Raw genomic sequence first — 22829 nt, forward strand, 5'->3', positions numbered from 1 at the left:
AATGCTGGTTCTCCTTTCCATTTTACACTCTTCCTTTTCTTATTGTTACTCCTCTAATTCCAAAGATAGTATGAATAAGACAAGGGACAGAGGACACCTCTGTCTCACCCCCTTAGTTATACTAATGTCTTCTGTTGTTTCCCTGTTTACTATTATTTTTGCCATTTGTTTGGTGTAAATCGCCCTGTATATCAGGAATTTCTATAAGCCTAGCCCTCTGACAAATTAGCCATCAATAGACAAATAGACATAATATCTATAGCCTCTGCAAAAAAGATAATCAACAATCCAAAGGAAGAACAAAGAGATCTAAACACCTATCTAGCTGCAATCAGCACTCAGATGTGCATATATTAATTCCAAAATTAACATCAAACCAACAATCAAATAAACAATATCCCAAACAGTAGAATAGATAGAATAGAATTCTTTATTGGCCAAGTTCATTTGGACACACAGTTTATGTTCAGGATATGAGGGGTCAGTAAATATTTTCACTGCCCTATTTTTGACTCGTGTAGTCTACAGGTCCTCAATGGAAGGCAGGTTGGCAGCAATGGTTTTTTCTGCAGTTCTGATTATCCTCTGAAGTCAGTGTCGGTCTTGTTGGGTTGCAGAACCAAACCAGACAGTTATAGAGGTGCATATGACAGACTCAATGATTCCTTTGTATAACTGTATCAGCAGCTCCTTGGGCAGTTTGAGCGTCTTGAGTTGGCACAGAAAGAACATCATTTGTTGTGCTTTTTTGATGATGTTTTTGATGTTAAGTGACCATTTTAGGTCTTGAGATATGATAGAACCTAGAAATTTGAAGGTCTGTACTGTGGATACTCTGTTGTCTAATATTGTGAGAAGTGGAAGGATGGAAGGGCTTCTCCTAAAGTCTACCACCATTTCTAGAGTTTTGAGTGTGTTCAGTTCTAGATTGTTCTGGTCACACCACAAGGTTAGTTGTTCAACCTCCCATCTATATGCGGATTCATCATTGTCTCGAATGAGTCTGATCACTGTTGTATTGTCTGCAAACTTCAGTAGTTTAACAGATGGATCGTTTGAGATGCAGTCATTAGTGTATAGAGAGAAGAGAAGTGGTGAGAGTACACAGCCTTGGTGGGGCCATGTGCTAATTGTACATGCCTCTGATGTGATTTTTCCTAGCCTCACCTGCTGTTCCTGTCTGTTAGTTAGGAAGAATCTGTCAAACAAGCTAACAGTACACAACTCAACCAAATAACCTCTTATGACAGGTGAAATCACTTATCTTCCCTATTGGCTTGCAAATATGTGTGCACCTTCTGTGCATGTGCAGAGCTTGAAAACTGTGCCCAAAAAGGGACATCATGACATTGGCATGGGTGGATGGGGCATTGTAGAGTCAGCCCTACCGGTCAGCACGGGCTGGTTAGAACTGGCTGCAATTCACCCCTGCTCTAAGACCAACCCCACCAACACTGACAAGGCAATATAAACTGAGAGCAAACCCCACCAAGCTCAGAGAGCACCAAAGACTCAATCAGTGAATTGATGAATAGGTTTGAAAGTGTAGCAAACACTTGTGATGGGTACCTACAAGGACCATTAAATAAGATATTGAATAGTGGTTTCCTTCAACAATTAAAAAGCCATTTCAGTCTACATTACCTAGTTCCTTTATCATAGTCAGATATAATTTCTTGGGCACATTTTTTTTCAAAGGATCAAGGTGTGGCATCCCAAATTTTTCTAGTTGTCAATGAAACACTACTACATACAAGTGTTATACAATTAGTTTTCCTCATCTGATTTTTTTTGTTTATATCAAAATGCAGTGAACACCCTAAAGTTATCCTAAGACATTATTTATTATGTTGCACATTATAGTTACTTCAGCAGTTGTACAATGCTTCAAATTCAAAGGCAACAAAGCCATTCATCAGGTAACACCTACCTACCCATCTGTGGTGGGGTGGCAAATGATAACATGTCCATGCTGATATCACACAATATTGCAAATATGTGCATGTATTCAAGCCATGAAGATGCAAGTATATAGTGGTGATATTGGCATGATGACATCTTGTGCATATTGTAATTTTGTATCTACATTTTGCCACTTTGTTTATCTGAATCTCTTTAAAGTAGATGAACAGGGATTGCATAGCTTTCCTTTGCAGTTGTTGTGTGTTTTCATGAAAAGACATATTTGGCTTAAGTAATTGTAGACAGGTGCTTATGTGCATTCTGAAGCCCCCCTTTGCATTTAAATCTACAGTGCTATGCAACTATGGAGGCCAGGTGGAATATGCAGTTCTTATTATAATCTTGTGAGGTAGTTGGCTAAGAGAATGTGATTGAATCAATGTGTAGAACTCAACAGTTTGGGGGGAAATGGGTTCAGTATTCCAAGTGCATCACAGACTACACTGGATTTCATTTAAGGTTATACAAATACAGTGATACCTTGTCTTACAAACTTAATTGGTTCCGGGACGAGGTTCTTAAGGTGAAAAGTTTGTAAGATGAAACAATGTTTTCCATAGGAATCAATGGAAAAGCGATTAATGCGTGCAAGCCCAAAATTCAATCCTTTTGCCAGCCGAAGCGCCCGTTTTTGCGCTACTGGGATTCCCCTGAGGCTCCCCTCCATGGGAAACCCCACCTCTGGACTTCTGAGTTTTTGCGATGCTGCAGAGGAATCCCAGCAGGGGAATCCCAGCATCGCAAAAACGAGTGCTTCGCTGGCAACAGAAGTCCAAAGGTGGGGTTTCCCATGGAGGGGAGCCTCAGGGAATCCCAGCAGCGCAAAAACGGTGCTTCGCTGGCAACGGAAGTCCGGAAGTGGGGCATCCCAGCGTCTGCGGTGGGTTTGTAAGGTGAAAATAGTTTGTAAGAAGAGGCAAAAAAATCTTAAACCCCGGGTTTGTATCTCGAAAAGTTTGTATGATGAGGCGTTTGTAAGACGAGGTATCACTGTATTGTAAATGACCCTCACCCATCCCCAACTCATGCTAAACATTGGTATAGTCATGTGAATACATTCTGAATTGTCCCTTGGTCCCAAAGCTGATTACTGAGAAATCCTTCATATTTGGGGGCAAGTGTTATTAGTACACTTTGGAATACATTTCCCTGTAATTGAAGAAGTTAGAAAGTGCTGTAGAAGCATTACGTAATTAAGCATGGGACAGCCAGATTTTCAATAGAATGATCAGGAAGTTGCGTGTTTTAATATGTGAATAATTGCCAGGGTTTTTCCAGTGCTTTTGTTCATGTAAATGTAATATCCAAGAGCTTAGTATGATGAACTTGATACGTGTTTGCTTTTTATAATAATTATTTCCATCTGAAGAATAAACCGTATCAAATGTTTCTGATGGATTGTCTGATGCTGAGCATATTAGAGAAAAAGCAGTAAGGCAACTAGGCATGGTGTTTGTGTAACACTCCTCTAATTTTCCACTTTTCTGGCTCTTTCTTTACAAAGTTTTGTAGGCAGAAATATTATTTGAAACTTTTGCTTATAGGAGACTGAAAAACAAAATCAAAAAGATACTTGAAAGACAAAGCATATCTCAAAATTATAAAATGAAATACTGTATATAATATTTATACTGAGTGTCATGCTTTTTCCGAATGATCAATTGCTTCACATGTTTTGGTAATCTTAACAACACACTGCAAAGATTTTCCTTTGAAAACAGTCTTGGCAAGGCTATATTCTTGAAAAGTGGATGATAATAGAACAGAAAAGAACAGAATTAAAGCCATGCTCAATTGCCTTAGGCAAGCTGCTATCTCAGAAGTATGTGTCTTACTTACAGAGCTTCAAACATTGCTTGCCCATAGCAATGTTGTAATTTCCTGGATTCCTTTGAATCTAAATGAGGAAAATAGCATAATGCACCTGTAATATTTAGATTATGAAAAGAGATTCACTGAAAGTCTTGACTTTATAATAACATAAAGATAAGAGCTGCTTATTTAAATGTAGAAAATATCTCCTGTCTACCCGTTCAAGTAAGTATTAGATTTTTTTTTCATAAACTTGGCACTAGATATTAGGGTTTTTTCCCCCTATAATGTACTTTTGCCCCTTTAGGCTGCATTACAACTAATGTAATAATTTGGGATATTCTCTAATGTAATTGTTCCATCACCAGTCTATATTTTGTTAATGTGGATACCTGATACATAATTCACTAAAAGAGAAAACAAATAGTAGCTGTTACACTAAAATTATTATGTTTATTGATTTCATCTCCCGTTTGAAATATGAACACTAAGCAACAATATGCAGTGTGGAAATGTGCTGCATAATATAATACAGTATTATAGTTATCAGGAAAAATCATTATCTTTTTCTCCAGTAGTTGGTTTGCCTGCAGAGCAAAAATATCAAATGTGTCAAAAAAATTGAGAGTCCCATCAGACCTGTTCCCATATTGTATGAGAATAACAGTTGAAGGAAAAATGTATCTGAAACTTTAACAAATTTACTTTCTTCATATATAGTGTTTCTCAGACTTAACAATTAAAAAATGTGTGGGCTTCAACCCCCTGAATTTCCCAGCCAGTATTACAATTCTTAAATTGTGTGTGTGTGTGTGTTAAAATAAATAAATATTTTAAATTTTAAAAAATCTTAAATTATTATGGTTAAGAAACACTGCTCTTTTGCAAGAACAGTTTGAATTTGCCAAATCATCAGTATAAGGCAAGTCCACTATTGATTTGTTATTTTCTACCCACAAACAAAAGCCTCAGCAACTGCAGAAATAAAATTCTACCTGCTAAGCAAGAATTTACAGGCAGGAATTTTAAATGGTATTTTCTTGTTAACTATAATGGGGTCATAGGAATGGTTCATGTATATGTCTGATTCACCTTCACAATGTTGGACGTTCTTCTATTCAGTTTTTGCCAGCTTCTTTTTCACGAGTTTGCCTTCTTCAGAAAGAGAGGAAGGACAACGTATTTTGTTGCCTTTATGGTTAGCTTTTATTAGCACTTAGTATTTATATTGACCTTACCAAGCAGTACTATTTCTGGGTTCCAAGATAAAAATATTGTAGATATGTCTGCCCTTGCCAGAGGGTACTTACATGCCATTCTTAATTATGAGTTTTGCCTTGCTCAACATCAGAATGTTTTGCTACGATAAAAGAATAAGGGCTCCGGGGTGAGCACTCCAACTGTGATCAGACTTGGGAAGTATGAATTGACTATTGTCTTTGAGTTAGCCTTAGGATAATTGAAAATGGGTGAACAGTGCAGTCAGGCGGTAGGGAAAGCAAGTAGGATGCTTGGCTGCATAGCTAGAGGTATAACAAGCAGGAAGAGAGAGATTATGATCCCGCTGTATAGAGCCCTGGTGAGACCACATTTGGAATACTGTGTTCAGTTCTGGAGACCTCACCTACAAAAAGATATTGACAAAATTGAACGGGTCCAAAGACAGGCTACAAGAATGGTGGAAGGTCTTAAGCATAAAACGTATCAGGAAAGACTTAATGAACTCAATCTGTATAGTCTGGAGGATAGAAGGAAAAGGGGGGACATGATTGAAACATTTAAATATGTTAAAGGGTTAAATAAGGTCGAGGAGGGAAGTGTTTTTAATAGGAAAGTGAACACAAGAACAAGGGGACACAATCTGAAGTTAGTTGGGGGAAAGATCAGAAGCAACATGAAAAAATATTACTTGACTGAAAGAGTAGTAGATCTTTGGAACAAACTTCCAGCAGACGTGGTTGATAAATCCACAGTAACTGAATTTAAACATGCCTGGGATAAACATATATCCATCCTAAGATAAAATACAGAAAATAGTATAAGGGCAGACTAGATGGATCATGAGGTCTTTTTCTGCCGTCAGTCTTCTATGTTTCTATGTTTCTAAAACAAAAGGAAATTTTGTAAAAAGACTAAATAGTCATTCCGATGCTCAATTGGTTACCCTTATTATTCATCAAGCAATCACCATGTAGAAGTCAAAAATAAAATGTTGAGATATCTCTAAGTGTGCAGACATAATGGTGTGTGAGAAGGACACTGGGAAAAAGGGGGGAATAGATGCTACCTAAAGAACAATCAGATTGGGCAGGAAGATCGTGCAGCTGAATAATGGTCAGAGAAAGAAACTTAGAAACTTAGAAAGGATTCACCTTAACACATCAAGCTGTGGGAGGTGTCTACTTTTCGACTTGCAAAACTCTGTTAATATAGATCGACAATGAAGTAGAATTAGCTCACTTTGTTGAGTTTCCTGTCTGGTCTACTTGGGACACTGTCAGCAATATTGCTCTTGTGTTCTAGATTATGGCTTTCCTTCCCTTTAGAAAAATACAAAAAAACATTAGAAAGTGAATAGTTGTCTGTACTTTTCTTCTTAGTGTGCATATTACTTGTGTACCTGATGACATGCAGTAAGGAGTCAGTTGGTGCCCAAACAGCACGACCAAATACATGGCTACAGCTGTGACATTCTTGTCATTATTAGAATAATTTATTTGAACAATTGAATAAAAATATTTATCGTGGCTTTTAGGACAAAGAAAACCATGAGTTCAGGCATACCAAAAGACAACTAGACATTTTTTCCCCTTGAAGACATTTTGCTTCTCATCTAAAAAGCTTCTTCAGCTCTGAAGAAGACATTTTCAGGCATCATTACTGATAAAGGACTTTCTAAGCAATTTTACATCAACATTTGTCTTTCTTCTTTTGTCTGCCGTGCCTATCAGCCCAATCTTCATTATGCTCATAGATCAGCATAGGGAGGGTAGAATATAAACAGTTGTTCATTTAAAAAGCTAAAAAAGTTTTATCTTCTTTTATTCTTTCATTGATAATTCTTTCATTCTTCTATTCTTTCATTTCTTTCATATTATTATATCTTTCTTAGATATATTTTACTATGAGTATCTCCTCTATAACCTTCATCATGTATTTTACTATGTGCATATATATATATATACACCCACTAGAACCCTCATTGTTCAAAATAAATAAATAAATAAATAAATAAAATAAATAAAATATATAAAATAAATAAATAAATATAGGATATGCAAGAATTAGCTAGTTTGTTTCAGAAAGATTCATGGTGCACTATTATATGTTTTGTGCATTTGCCTGTTTTAGCATATGGGCCATTCTTTGTCAAGTGGACCAGGTGAAATTGAAGTCTTATTTGAAAAGAAACCATCACAAAAACATGATAGAAAGAAACATGCTCTTTCTAATGAAATAAAAATGAAGATGATTGAAGGTGAGAAGACACAGAGCGATAGGGAAAAAATGTGGTCTTTCTAATGAAGATAATTGAAGGTGATGAAACAGAGCTCTCTGTTTTCTCACCTTCAATCATCTTCCATTTTTATTTCACTAGAAAGAGCATGGGGTGTTTTTCATCATATACGGTTTATTTTCAAATAAGGCTGCAAAAATCAGTCAAGTGGACACCTGGTCCACTTGACAAAGAATGACCCATATGTTTGTATATGCCATATGTTCAGATCTGTGTTAGAATATGTTTATGCATACTCTATATGCAATCTTGAGGGAGAAAATGATGCTTTTATGTATCTATGCAGGCACTAAAACATATGCACTTAGTCAGTGATGGGCTACCAAATATATTACTACCACTCTGTGGGCATGGCTTATGCATTTTCTTTCAACATCTTTCACTGCAAATTGGGTGTTCTGGGGTGGAGCTCCATTTTCACTACCCCACTGCGTCCCCTTCCCTCATCCGGGCAGTAACCCAGCCCTGATTATCTACTATATAAAGTGTATCTACACACACGCACACACACACAGCTCTTCTAAAATTATACACATTTAACCTCATTTACTGTGATAGGAAAAACATACCCAGAGCCCAGAAGGGGAAAAAAAGAAAAAAGAAATCAAAATTTTGCTACCGGTTCTATGTACCTGACCGTACCCGTAGGAGCCCACCACTGCACTTAGTGCAAAAAAGTTCACTGAGTATCCTGTGTTAGATCTCATTCTCTTTTGTTTATTGAGTATTTAATTGGCATATAATGTATTTTCAGAATATAAGACGCAACTTAATTTTGGGGGAAGAAAATAGGGAAAAGGATCTGCTTACCAGATATTCATCTGGCTAGCATCTTTAGTCTGGTCAGCTTCAGCACATTATTTTATGCCCTGGTTAGGGTTTAAAAAAACTTATTCAGAGAGAGAGTAACAATGAAAGAGCTTGCAAGCAGGTAAAAGCTGGGGACATCATTAGCACCTGGTTAGGGCTGAAAAGAAATTAGAGCAATGAAAAAAACCCTGCAAGGACTTAGGGCTTGGAAAATATTCTTAACAAAGAGTAACAATGAAAGAACTTTACAAGGTAAGAGCTGGGAAGAGTATTAGCACCTAGTTAGAGCTGGGAAAAAGCTACATTCAGAGTATAAGATGCACCTGAGTTGTCAGCCTCTTTTAGGGATGAAAAAGGTGCATCTTATACGCTGAAAAATTTGGTATGCGTGTATAGAGTTCATGTTATAATAATATATAATAATATGTAATAGTTTCAGGGTGTTCTAGTAAGATAGAAACTGCAAGTGGTGTTTTTTTCTTGCCTAAGATTAGGCAAAAAAATTGTAGTCTCAGGACTTTTTCTTTCTTTTCTTTATTTTGGGGGGGGGAGAGGGGGGAAAACAAACACAGAACAGTTTCTCAGAAAGCTGATTCCAAACTTAGAATGAGGAAGGTAAATTGAGAAATATTTTCCATTCTTTTTAAAAAAAAAACCCACAATGCTCTCCAGAACAAAACTGCATTTATTTTGATGAGCTATACCTTTTCTGTAATTCAGCATACAGCCTAGAAAATAACATTATACAATGATGCAATTCTACCAATGTTATTCCTCCTTATGCAACAGAATAATGCCTTCTCGGGGTTATTTTGAAGAGTAATACCAATCTCATTGTTCTGAACAATATGAGTCAAGGATAAACATTTTACAAGGTTTGTTTTCTGCCCCAGATTTACCAGACCAATGTTCTCCTAACCCGTGTCACAGAGATGGTACTATAAAATGTGAAGATCTGAAAGGTGGATACCTTTGCCACTGTAAGAGAGGCTGGGAAGGCGAGACATGTGATAAAGGTAAGTCTAGGTCAGAGCTGTTGGCAACTCACAATTGAACCCAAAATTTCTGTTGCTAAGCAAGACAGTGGTGAAGTGAGTTTTGCCCCCTTTTTTATGACCTTTGTTAACATAGTTGTTAAGTGAATCACTGTAGTTGCGTGTCAGAAGATTTCAAATGGTGATCACATGAACCCGAGACATTGCAACTGTCATAAATGTGGGTCAGTTGCCAAGCATCTAAATTTTGACCACATGATTTGGGGATATTGCAACAATCTTAAGTGGGAAAAAACATAATTCACTTTTTTCAATGCCATTATAACTGAATGGTCACTAAACAAACTTGTAAGCTGAGGAGAACCTATAATCCTATAATTCTAGCTTTTGTATGAAGAAAAATATGGATTATTTACAGAATATGGATTTTTTTTTAACATAAAAGTTTCAGTCTTTGGAATCTTTCCAAAGGCAGGTAGATAACATCATCTTTTGGCTGTGGCGAGGAGCCCCAGTTGCGGCCCTATTTGGACAGAGAGTCATTGCTCACAGTCGCTCATGCCCTCATCACCTCGAGGTTCGATTACTGCAACACTCTCTACATGGAGCTACCTTTGAAAAGTGTTCGGAAACTTCAGATCGTGCAGAACGCAGCCGCGAGAGCCATCGTGGGGCTTCCAAGATTCGCCCACGTTTCTTCAACACTCCGTGGCTTGCATTGGCTGCTGATCAGTTTCTGGACACAATTCAAAGTGTTGGTCATGACCTTTAAAGCCCTACATGGCATTGGACCAGAGTACCTCCAGAACCGCCTGCTACCGCACGAATCCCAGCAACCGATAAGGTCCCACAGAGTTGGCCTTCTCCGGGTCCTGTCGACTAAACAATGTCATTTGGCGGGCCCCAGGGGAAGAGCCTTCTCTGTGGCGGCCCCGGCCCTTTGGAACCAACTCCCTCCGCAGATTAGAACTGCCCCCACCCTTCCTGTCTTTCATAAACTACTTAAGACTCACTTATACCGCCAGGCATGGGGGAGTTGAGACATGATAGAGTTTTATATGTTTTTAATATTAGATTTGTTCCACTGTTATATTGTTTTTATTGCTGTTGTGAGCCGCCCCGAGTCTTCGGAGAGGGGCGGCATAAAAATCAATCAATCAATCAATCAATCAATCTCCAGATGGAGATTAACAGAGTTATTCTAGGAAATCTTGCTGCTTATGAGAAGAGATGTTGTAATTAGCAAATAGATCAATGGGCTCCTTAAAATTGAATAACCAAAGACTTGATTGAAAGAGATTCTGCATAGCTTACTGCTCCGGTCAGCTTAAAAACTTAACACAGTATAAGGAGACATTTGTGAATAACTGCATAAATAAGTAAATTTACACATTGTAAACTGAGTTGAAAATTAAACCAGAGATGATAAAACCTTGCACATATAACACGTGGAATTCAATGAAATGATACATACAAAGAGATGAATGTCTTATTTCACATTCTTCTGTTGGTAAAATGTTTGGAAACTGAAACAATCTTTTTCCATTTCTAGATATTAATGAATGTGCAGATCACAATGGCGGATGTAAACAGATCTGTTACAACAAGCCAGGCAGCTATCACTGCTCGTGTTACACCGGCTATGCTCTTATGAGTGACAATAAATCATGCAAAGGTAAGCTATGAAATAGACAAGAATAATATGAAATCCATCTTTGGCATTACATGAACTAGCCTGTTTTGAATCTAATTTGATCTAGTACAATTCTTTTTTCCTGCTTCACGTTTTTCCTTTTTGGTGTTGATGCCAACCCCTAGTTTGCCAGTTCAAACACTCTGGCAAGTTATGATTGCTGGATCTTTTGACATGTCCTATCAACAACACTTTATGAGAAGGTTACTGCCCAAATTCTGTAAGAGTGAGTGAAATCTACGTGCCTCTGCTGAGAATCTATTGTTCCATTGTTATATAAAAGGGTAGATATCTTGGTGAAAGAAAAAAAAAGGCATCTTGAGGATTAAAATATTTATTGTGGATATGTTCTAAGTCAGTGATTTTCAACCTTTTTTGAGCCGCGGCACATTTTTTACATTTATGAAACCCTGGGGCACATTGAGCGGAGCGGGGCGGGGGGCTAAAAAAAGTTTGGACAAAAAAATTCTCTCTCTCTCTCTTCCTCCCTTTCACTATTTCTCTCTCCCTCCTTTTCTCCCTTCCTTCCTCTTTCTTTCTCTATCTCCATCCCTCTTTCTCTTCCTTCCTTCCTCTCTTTTTTGCTCTCTTTCTCTCTCCCTCCCTACCTCCCTCTATGTCTTTCTCTCTCTCTCCTTCCCTCCCTCTCTTTCTCTCTCTCTCTTGCTTGCTTTCTCTCTCTTTCTTTCTCTTGTTCTCTTTCTCTCTCTCTTGCTTTCTTTCTCTTTCTCTCTCGCTCGCTCTTTCTCTCTCTTGCTTTCTTTCTTTTTCTCTCTCTCTTGCTTTCTTTCTCTCTCTGAGCTTCGCGGCACACCTGACCATGTCTCACGGCACACCAGTGTGCCACGGCACACTGGTTGAAAAACACTGTTCTAAGTGAATTTATGAGCCAGCAATAAATTATTCTAATCCAGATAAAATGTATAAACCACATTATACCCTGAGCTGCTTGCTATCTTTATTAGCATAAATAATTCTGGCGGCTAAACCGAGCAGTTGCTATTGCTTCTGACTTTCTCACAACTGCGGTTTAAGATTTCAATAGGAACAGCCAGGAATGCATGCCTCAACATGTCTGCAGTCATACCACAGAACAATCCAACCCCATAGCAAAAGAGTGATTCACAAAGGATTGGCATATTATGCCAAAATGCTCCAGCCAACTGGCTCCTTCTGGAGCTAAAAAGCAATATTTGGCAAAGTAGAATATAGGTTTTTCCTTAGTTTTTATTATATTGCATTGTATTAGAGAATGACCTAGGGTATACAAGAAATGTGCAGTTCACCTAGGAGAAAAGTAATCTCTAGAGAGTTTGCTCATCTCAGAAATGTTCTGATGACAAGTGGCCGATAAAAATGGATATGTTTTCTGTAATTTAAATTATAGTACTTCAGCCTGTTGAACAGAATGTTAATGTTCTGCACACTGGAAGTCAGTAAAGAATGAAATTACAATAATGTTGCCTGGACAGAGATTGTAGAGGGGAGAGAGAGAAGGTTAAAGGAAGAAAAGAGCTATACAATAGCAGCAAACACTTTCTAACTGAATCTGTTGCTGAGAAACCACATTCTGCAAAGGCTGAGACATGAGGCACCATTTTGTTTTGGGGCATCATTCCAGCTTTTGGAGCTTGAAGTATTTGCAAGACACTTCATGGCAATTTTTTTTTTGTTTCACATTATCTTTTGATCATACCTCATAAGTTAAGCACACTTGGCAGGATAGTTCCAGGAAAGATTACAGTCTTCTATTATTATTATTATTATTATTATTATTATTATTATTATTATTATTATTATTATTATTATTTATTAGATTTGTATGCCGCCCCTCTCCGTAGTCTTACATTATGGATGGTGTCTACCTTTAGTTCCATGGAATCTTCATTAGTGTCACTTAGTGATAAATATCCCTGTGTGAGACAATTTATTGCAATGTTTCCACACTTAAGATGTGTGGACTTCAGTTCCCAGAATTCCTCAGCCAGCAATTTTACTTATTTTATCCCGCCTTTATTATTTTTACAAATAACTCAAGGTGGCGAACATACCTAACACACATTTCTCCTCCTATTTTTCCCAAAACAACAACCTTGCGAGGTGGATTGGGTGAGAGAGTGACTGGTCCTGAATGCTAAACTGAATGATGAGTATAAAAAGAAGTAAAAGAGGTATAGGTAGTCTTCAACTTACAACTACTATTGAGCCCAAATTTTTCATTGCTAAGCATGGCAGTTGTTAATTGAATTTTGCCCTATGTTACAACTCTTTTGCCACAATTGTTAAGTGAATCAGTATAGTTGTTATGTAAATCCTGCAGTCGCTAACCAAATCTGACTTTTTCATTGACTTTGATTGTTGAAAACCAACTGGGAAGGTTATAAGTAGTGATTATATGATCCTGGGACAGGATCCTAAAACATTCAAGCACCTGAATTTTAAACACATAACCATGGGAATGCTGTAAACGTGAAAAATGGTCATGAGTTACTTTTTTCGATACAGTTGTAGCTTTGAACAGTCAATAAATGAATAGTTGTAAGTCTGTATGAGGATGTAGTTTGTCCTAGAGTGAAAATGAATGAAAATCGGAATTCCTAAACCAATAGGTGAAGGCAGAGTGAACAAATGGGTCAAAAGGTGAAGGCTGAGAATGTCATGGTAAAATAAAGTTTTACCTGAGAACATCCTCAGAACATAGCTTAAAAAAAACAAAGGCAGCATATGAAGCAGAGGACGAATCTGTCAGAAGCAAAGAAAATATGGAATGATGTTGGTATAAACTAGTGTTGGTTATATTTCTTCTCTTTTTCTTCTCTACCTTTAATTTATTTTGGTTTACTCCTTTTCTATGCTGTGCATAACATTGCTTAACCTAAAAGGGAATGACGTGGTGGGTATGTATGGATGCAGCTATACTATTCTGCATGAAATTTGCTGTGTACAGACTAGTTGCTGAGAAATGGGTGGTGCCATATGCTTCTATTCTACACTGCAAGCTTTGACTGTATATCCTTCATTCATTACATTAGATGCCTCATTTTCATAATGCAGAAACAAATTCAAATGTGCATGTAAACATGATCTATCCAGCCTGTTCCATTAAGGGAACTATGCCCCAAACCTTCATTGTTGACTGAAAGAAGCTTTTCCCGGCCAAACAGCTGGTAATTTCCTATCCTGTGATCCTTTTTGTCTCAAAACTCTGACCCTCTTCTAACATTGCTTCACACTTTTTCCTGTGATTCTACTCCTCTCTGTTCCCATCCCCAGAGTTCCCCTTTTTAATTTTTTTACAGCATTTGCCCAGAAGTGCTGTATATTTTGCAGAGTACCAGCCTTTTGTTTCTGTGAAAGCTTGAAGTCATTTCCCAATTCCATTATACAGTTATAACAATAGAAAGAGAATAAGTTAGGCCTGTGGAACATTGTTGATAGTCTGATTGTTATTATTGATTATCTTTAATTTTTGCTCTTTTCCAGATATTGATGAATGTGCTGCAACATCAGGGATCTGTGGAGAAGCTCAATGTAAAAATTTAATAAGGTCTTACACATGTGTTTGTGATACTGGCTACACCTACGAGGAGGTCACAAAGACCTGCAAAGGTTAGTAGGCAGAATTAAATATCATCATGATAATTCTTATCTTTGATGTATGATGTTGCCTTCCCACTTTGCTGTTAATTTCCTATATATCAGTGATGGCGAACCTATGGCACGGGTGCCATAGCTGGCACATGGAACCGTATCTACTGGTACATGAGACATTGTCCTAGCTCAGCTCCAATGTGCATGTGTGTGCCAGCCAGCTGATTTTTGGCTCTGGGAGGGCAATTTTGGCTTCCAGAGAGCCTCCAGGGGGATGGAGGAGGGTGTTTTCACCCTCCCCCAGCTCCAGGGAAGCCTTTGTAGTCTGGGGAGGGCAAAACATGAGCCTACTGGGCGCACCAGAAGTTGGGAAACAGGCCATTTCTGGCCTCCAGAGGGTCTCCTGAGGGTGGGGGAAGCTGTTTTTGCCCTCCCTGGGCATTGAATTATGGGTTTGGGCACGCCCACACGGTCTTTTGGCACCCAAGGAAAAAAAGATTCGTCATCACTGCTGTACACCTCTGGATGGCACGTGGGTGTTGAAAAATAAGCAGATGTTTTGAATCAGATTTGATGCTTTGAACCAGGAATGTCAAACTCCCAGCCCACAGGTTGGATGCATCACATACTGGCCATGCCCACCCCTATTATAGCGAAGAGGGGAAAGTCACGATATGTCATGTGACAAAATGTAACAATGCAAGTTTGATACCCCTGCTTTGAATTAAGACTGTATCTAGAATTATGGTGAATATTTTTAGAAGGATAATTTTTTAAAGGTACAATAAATGTATTGTCTAGCATTGAGGATATTACCTAGTTTGAGTTAATGAGCTGTCTGCAAGAAAACAACCAAGCTCAGAGAGCACCAAGCTCAATCCAACATTATTATTATTATTATTATTATTATTATTATTATTATTATTTATTAGATTTGTATGCCGCCCCTCTCCGTAGACTCGGGGCGGCTCACAGCAATAGTAAAAAACGATATACAATAAGAAACCTAATAATTAAAAAATCTAAAAACCTTGAGCTACAAATATTCTCCTTTAAATGTATTGTCATCCAATTTATTTTTTACAAAAACCATCTGATAGCTAGAAAATTCAATGCAGCTATATACTTACATTTTCTGAAAATCGCTATTTTATTTATTTGCTTTTGGATGCCAGCATTGGGAGAACACAGCTTTCTCAAACGAAAGCATTCTTAGGTAGAAAATGGAGTGCTCTGTTTACTGATTATTTTACATAATCTGCTACCGCTTTAACTTTTCTGATACTGTAGTTCAGCCATTTTAACTGAAGAGTTAAAGAGCACAGATAAAAATGGGAGAAACTTAATTAGACAGCATTCCTATAGGATTCCTGAACAGTTGAAAGCTGTGTTAAAAATGGAATAGAAAAGATGCTCACCTGTTAGTGACTGGTAATTCTCCAATTGAATCAATGGGGAAAACCAGTGTTGCGTAGAATTCCAGTAAATGAACTGAGTGGCAACATCTGATGGGTATCTAATGCACAGAATTGATAACTTCTCAGATGGCCTACAGCCATGTATTTTTCACCTTTGGACTAAACTGGAGGATATTGGAACATTCCACTGGAAAATAATTCAAACAAGAAAACAGCATTTGCTACTCTACAAGTTCTCTTTCAATTACCATAATAGAATGTCACTTAATCTGTGTGGGGCACCTACTACTTTCATCAGGTCAAGGAGAATGATGTGCTGCCAATCTAAAGGGTATCTTCATATACAATTTATTGATTAGATTTGTATGCCACCCCTCTCCGAGGACTAGTATTTACAAATACTAGTTCAATACTGTACTGTGCAACAATGCTGTAAATTAATAACACTTTCAGAAATAGAAGTGTTAATAGTTTAGAATGGTCACACCAAATATTGATTTGATTTGGATTTCTCTTCTGTCCATTTACTTTCCTTTTTATTAATTGATAAAAACAAACTGGCCTAATCTAGCCTAAATCATAGAAATGCCCTTTGGAATATCAGGAAACCTGATACAAGGATTTCATGACTGGAAAGGAAGAAGTAAAACCAGAATATAGAAAGTTTGAAACTCTGAAACAAATGGAAGCTCCTAAAACAAAACAAAACATTGATCTAGCAGCAGGTTATCAAAAGTTCAAACTTCATTTTTCTATTGTAACTTAGCCCCTCACAGACCTAATGAGAATCAACTCTCAATAATAAAATTTCTAAAGAACACCAGGAAGTATTTGGAAAAGTAAAAGACACATGGTATGAGAAGCCAGTATTGAAGACAGGATTTTCCCCAACCCTTTTTGTTCTACAAATTGACATATCTAACGTAGGTTTAAGTGCCATGCCACCCAAAACTATGAAGGAATGGACCACTGTATGGTCTACATCTCAAAGAGGTTTCACCCCTAAAAAACAAAATAACACCATCAAAAAAGGCCTATGAACTAAAATGGTTAATCGATGCTCTGCATGCATTATTTGTGGGGTCGGGAATTTACCATAATGACTGGCCAATCACACTCACTTGGCTGCAACAAATGAAACCTGCCAATTCATGGTTAACCAGATGATATCTCGCATTACAACTTTACTGCTTCAATATCATACATAGAGCAGATCACCACTGTCTTCCTATTATGGTGAAAAAAAACAGAAATGGCAATATCCTCATGAAAAAAAATTAAAAAATAAAAGGTTTTGATTATTTTTATTAAAAGGAGTGAGTTATTTGGGGAGGGGGGGAAGGGAGAAGCTTCCCCAAGGGCAATGCAATGCTGAACTAACGTCTCTAGAAAGAATAACATGCTGTATTTTCTTCATTGTTGCTATAACTGTTTTATAATACCTTTAAGGCAAACCCAAGAACTTAATTTTCTGTTTTTCTTTTTATTGATGTTGTACAGATGTGGATGAATGTGAACAGAACCTTTGTGAGCAAACATGTGTTAATTCCCAAGGAAGTTATACTTGCCACTGCAACGGAAAAGGCGGAGTTAAACTCTCCCAAGATATGAATACTTGTGAGGTAATATTTTAATACTTTTGTCCTGCAGAGAGAAATGCACAAATGGAGTCTCAAATTTATGTGATGGCATAAAGTGAACAAAGTGAAACGTTCAACTCATCCTCTTCATTTGAGTCTGGAAAATAATATATTAAAACACTGTTTATATAATAATACAAATTATAATACAAAACAGAGAGTTTTGTCTATCACGAACAGGGAAGATGCATACTTAAAACTTTGGTTCCCAGTTCCATTCATATAGCATGTGTTGCTTGTTTTCTGGCCAAATAAAATTTCAAATAAGAACTTATGGGTTGTCTTCGATTTACAACTGGTATGATATGATAGCCTTAAAAAGGATGCTTTATTGCCTGTAAAGCACTTCTAGTTGTTGTAAAAGGTCGCTCTACCCCCTCTTCCCTGTCACATGATTACATTGGCAATCAGCTCATGTATATGGTTGATTGTTGAGTGTCCCATGGTCATGTAGGAAGGGGAAATCCTTCAGTGGATTCTTCAGATCCTCCAGATCTCAAATCCTGAAGATTCCCTAGCTTTCTAGGACTAGAAAGCTAGTGAGCGCCACCATTCTGAAGGCTAGAAAGATTTCTGGAGAGGCTAGTAAATATGATTGCTCTCATGTTGTTTGGAAGGCCCCTTCTTCAAATTGTGCGGTTTGGAAGAAGTCTTCCAATATGCGAAACAATGGGGCCCACTTACAAGATGGTGCAAGGTAATTTCAATAGGAAGACTTCATCTTCAAATCAACTGGGCATGCCTATAGCTGCAGAAAAAGTCAATTTAATAACTCACACAATCATTTAACAACTGCAACTGGGAGAGCTGGGATTGCAGTCACTAGGTGTCCCATTTGATGACTGCTCTGCTCAAAGACTGAGATTCCAATTTCAGTTGTGGTTGTAAGTCTGTGATTACCTACACAAAGTTTCCCTCTGTCATCAGATATGTTTTTTGGCCCAATGTAAAAAACATATCTGTCTTCTGATTAACAATAGCTTTTGGGTCTTTCACTCCAAAATTTTCTGTCTGACAGCATTTTAAACCAGAGATCCATTAAATGGGCTTATTTTATGGTATTCTACACCAGATAGATGTGTTATATGACTAATAAAGTAATAATATACAGGTAGTCCTTGGTTTACAAATACTAGTTAGAAACACAGAAACACAGAAGACTGACGGCAGAAAAAGACCTCATGATCCATCTAGTCTGCCCTTATACTATTTTCTGTATTTTATCTTAGGGTGGTTATATGTTTATCCCAGGCATGTTTAAATTCAGTTACTGTGGATTTATCAACCACGTCTGCTGGAAGTTTGTTCCAAGGATCTACTACTCTTTCAGTAAAATAATATTTTCTCACATTGCTTTTGATCTTTCCCCCAACTAACTTCAGATTGTGTCCCCTTGTTCTTGTGTTCACTTTCCTATTAAAAACACTTCCCTCCTGGACCTTATTTAACCCTTTAACATATTTAAATGTTTCGATCATGTCCCCCCCCTTTCCCTTCTGTCCTCCATACTATACAGATTGAGTTCATTAAGTCTTTCCTGATACGTTTTATGCTTAAGGCCTTCCACCGTTCTTGTAGCCCGTCTTTGGACCCGTTCAATTTTGTCAATATCTTTTTGTAGGTGAGGTCTCCAGAACTGAACACAGTATTCCAAATGTGGTCTCACCAGCACTCTATATAGTGGGCTCATAATCTCCCTCTTCCTGCTTGTTATACCTCTAGCTATGCAGCCAAGCATCCTACTTGCTTTCCCTACCGCCTGACTGCACTGCTCACCCATTTTGAGACTGTCTGAAATCACTACCCCTAAATCCTTCTCTTCTGAAGTTTTTGCTAGTTCAGCAACTATTCAAACTTGCAACAGTGCTGAATGAATGGTACTTACTTCTGCTATTGCAGTGACTCATGTTACATGGATACCATTTGTGACTTTTTCCCCAGGTGCCATAAGAGAATGAATGGGGCAGCAGGCAGGTAGTTGCAAATGGTGACCATGTGACATTATTGCTTAAAACTCATAATGATTTTGCTTACAAATGGCAATTAGGACTGCCAGAATTGCTACGTATAGTGATCATGTGACATTAAGTAGGGTAAAGATGGCTCTTTGAGAGCGGTGTTCACATGATATGTTAGACAAATCAGTCATAGTAAAATGGGGCTGTGAAAACTACAGTAAGCCGGATGCCCTGATTTACTATATGTGCTTTCAGGACAGTACAAAATAACTGAATGATCTAAGTATAATTCTTACACACACGCAAACACAAACTTCTTTGAAATTGTTGACCTCAATCTAAGCAAAGTATTTTGAAAAAAACCTTCTCTCCCTCACTTCCCCAGGATATTTTGCCTTGTGCACCATTTGCTACTGCAAAAAGTATTAAATCCCTCTATCTTGGAAGAATATTTAGTGTGACACCTGTCGTCAAACTATCCTTTAAAAGGAAACAACCCACAAGGTGAGAATTGCTTTTTAAATAATAATTGTTAAATAATAATTAATTATTTTCCCTCTTAAGGGCAATTAATTTACCTTTCTTTGCAATTAAGGTGTGTATCCTAGGCTGGAATTCTAAGACTTACTAAGGACCAGTTGCCTAGTGATGTTAAGTTCTGAATAACAATATTGTGCTCTTATTTTATGTCACTGGAGTCCTTATAGGAGTTCTTATAAATGCCAAGAAGGCTAGTTTTGGGGCTGCAGACCATTTGTGGTATGAGATCTCTCCAGAATAGCTGGAATTCAAATTTGAAAACTTCGAATTTTAAGGGCCATAGTGGGTATCCTCCACTTAGATCTTCCTGCATAACCCAGATGAGAAATTTTCCATTTTGAGGCAGAGCTTGAATGGTTAAAATACTGAATCTGTCTCTTATTGATGAGCACTAACTTTGCTAGTTGATGGCATAAAACATTATTCATCAATATATACATCTTTGAACATCAACATAGTCCTTTGTAGATTCCAGGTACTTCTTTCCATCTTTCCCTTTGTGTATATCAACACAAAGTATGAACTTTATGCAACTAACAAATACCAGAAGACCTCTGTACAAACTCATTCTGTATACAAGACATATGACAAATAAGGGGGTAAAGTACATTGCATATGGCTTGATCTAATGTTGAGCACACCATTATCTATATCAGTGACTTGCAACCCACTGAGTACAGTTTTTATGAGAGGGACGTGAATTCTTGAAAAAAATTAACACATTTGCAGCAATGTGGTATAGAAGAATTATTTGCAGAATCAGGAGAGGTTGAGTACTCTCTCTCCATTTTCAACTATCTCTCTTACCCAAGAAAATGCAACAAGTATTTTGTTCGGTTTCTTATTTCTTGTTTTTTCAAATGAAGTCACAATTATATCTTAGTGGTCAGTGAATTCTAAGGTTAGCTTCATCTAGAATGCAGTTATTGGAGAAGGTTTGGTGGCAGGGGTGAGTTCTAACTTACTTCGCTGCTGGTTCGCTCCCCCCCACCCCGCAGTATGTGGCCGCAACTCGTGCACTTTTCACATGCACACATGCACAGTGCCAAAAATCCTCCCCCCCTTTTTTTAAAAAGCTGAAAACAAGATGGCAACATATGCACAGTGCTGGAAACTCAGTTTCTGCACATGCGCAGAAGAAACAAACTGATTTTTTTAAAAAAACCAAAAAAGAGATGGCAGCATCCTCAGGCCAGCACCGACAAAACTGGTTCTGTGACATCATCATGACATCACCAGCGGCTTGGTACCGGTTTGGGTGAACCGGGAGGAACCCACCTCTGTATGGTAGTCAATTGAAATTTCCCATAATGTCCTGCCAAATCTATCATCCTTAAGTTACACTGCTCAAAAAAATAAAGGGAACACTTAAACAACACAATATAACTCCAAGTAAATCAAACTTTTGTGAAATCAAACTGTCCACTTAGGAAGCAACACTGATTGACAATCAATTTCACATGCTGTTGTACACATTCAACTTTGTACAGAACAAAGTATTCTATCAGAATATTTCATTCGGATCTAGGATGTGTTATTTGAGTGTTCCCTTTATTTGTTTGAGCACTATATATCAATTTACATATGAAAATAATTGATGCACAAAAAGACATGTAATGATAGGTATTCCTTGACTTAAAGCCACAATTTAGCCCAAAATTTCTGTTGTTGTTGTTGTTGTTGTTGTTGTTGTTGTTATTATTATTATTATTATTATTATTATTATTAATTAGATTTGTATGCCGCCCCTCTCCGTAGACTTGGGGCAGCTTGTTGTTGGTAAGGACAGTTGTTAAATGAGGTTTGCCCCATTTTATGACCTTTGTTGCAAGAGTTGTTAAATGAATCACTTCAGTTGATGAGATAGTAATACGATTGTTAAACCAATCTGGCTTCCCCATGGACTTTGGTAGTCAGAAGACCACAAAAGTTGAGCATAGGATTCCAGAACTCTGCAACTATCATCAATATGAACTAGTTGCCAAGCATCCAAATTTTGATCACGTGTCCATGGGGTTGTTGCAATGGTCATAAGTGAGAAAAATGATCATGTTACTTTTTTCAATGCCATTGTAATTTCACAAAATCACTGTACAAATGGTTGTAAGTGGAGGACTAGCTGTATTACAAGCTATGGAGAGGGAAAAAACTTGACCAAATATGCATTACTGTAGGAGAAGAAATAGCTGAGCCAGGGTAGGGTGAAAAGAGGGATCAGCCTAGAATGCCTACATGGTCACAGATGGAACTAAGTCCAACCACCTTGGACTGCTGTTGACCCTTATCTAACTCTTAAGCAGATGCTGACAATAGTTGAGAAGAAGCATAGGCTTTTAGCAATAAATCGCTTACATTCAAACATCACACGTGGACTTTTTTTTATGTCTGATAATCAACCCTGTGCCAACCCTGACCTTTTGTACTTGCTGACTTTAAATGTAAATGCCCAATGCATAGGGTTTGCCTAATGATGTCATGTTTGATCGTCCCCAATAATTCTATGGCTGCTAGGTTTTTAAAAAAAAATCAGATGGGGTAGTCTGAAAGTTTAAATGTCTGAAAAATAGACTGTATTCCCTCTTTGACTCTTTTTTTCCTCCTTATGTGTCCAGATTTACAGCTGAATTTGATTTTAGAACCTTTGATCCTGAAGGTATAATTTTTTTTGCTGGAGGCCATCAAGACAAAACCTGGATAGTCCTGGCTTTGCGCAATGGACGGTTGGAGCTGCAACTCAAGTACAATGGAATCGGCCGGGTGACCAGCACTGGTCCAGTCATCAACCATGGCATGTGGCAGACAGTGGGTATAATACAGGCTGCTATTTTCATGCCTTTAAGTCTCTTTTGCTAGACAAGGTCCATTGGTTTTAGTTGGGTGGTAAACTTTATGC

At 37.8% G+C, this 22829-nt stretch overlaps 2 protein-coding genes across 2 annotated transcripts in view; both read left to right on the forward strand.

Annotated features, from left to right (window-relative positions):
• Positions 1–22829, forward strand: part of LOC139166905 (uncharacterized) — a 984072-nt gene that overhangs the window by 693338 nt on the left and 267905 nt on the right. The window lies entirely within an intron of this gene.
• The window catches only part of GAS6 (growth arrest specific 6), a 55170-nt gene that overhangs the window by 18021 nt on the left and 14320 nt on the right, over positions 1–22829 (forward strand). The window contains exons 5-10 of the mRNA XM_070751117.1: positions 8995–9117; positions 10649–10771; positions 14273–14398; positions 17299–17420; positions 19782–19900; positions 22549–22738. Of these exons, the coding sequence (XP_070607218.1) occupies positions 8995–9117; positions 10649–10771; positions 14273–14398; positions 17299–17420; positions 19782–19900; positions 22549–22738 (803 nt within the window). The remainder of the gene's footprint in view (positions 1–8994; positions 9118–10648; positions 10772–14272; positions 14399–17298; positions 17421–19781; positions 19901–22548; positions 22739–22829) is intronic.

Source organism: Erythrolamprus reginae, chromosome 4 (genome assembly GCF_031021105.1).
Source record: "Erythrolamprus reginae isolate rEryReg1 chromosome 4, rEryReg1.hap1, whole genome shotgun sequence".
NCBI lineage: Eukaryota > Metazoa > Chordata > Lepidosauria > Squamata > Dipsadidae > Erythrolamprus > Erythrolamprus reginae.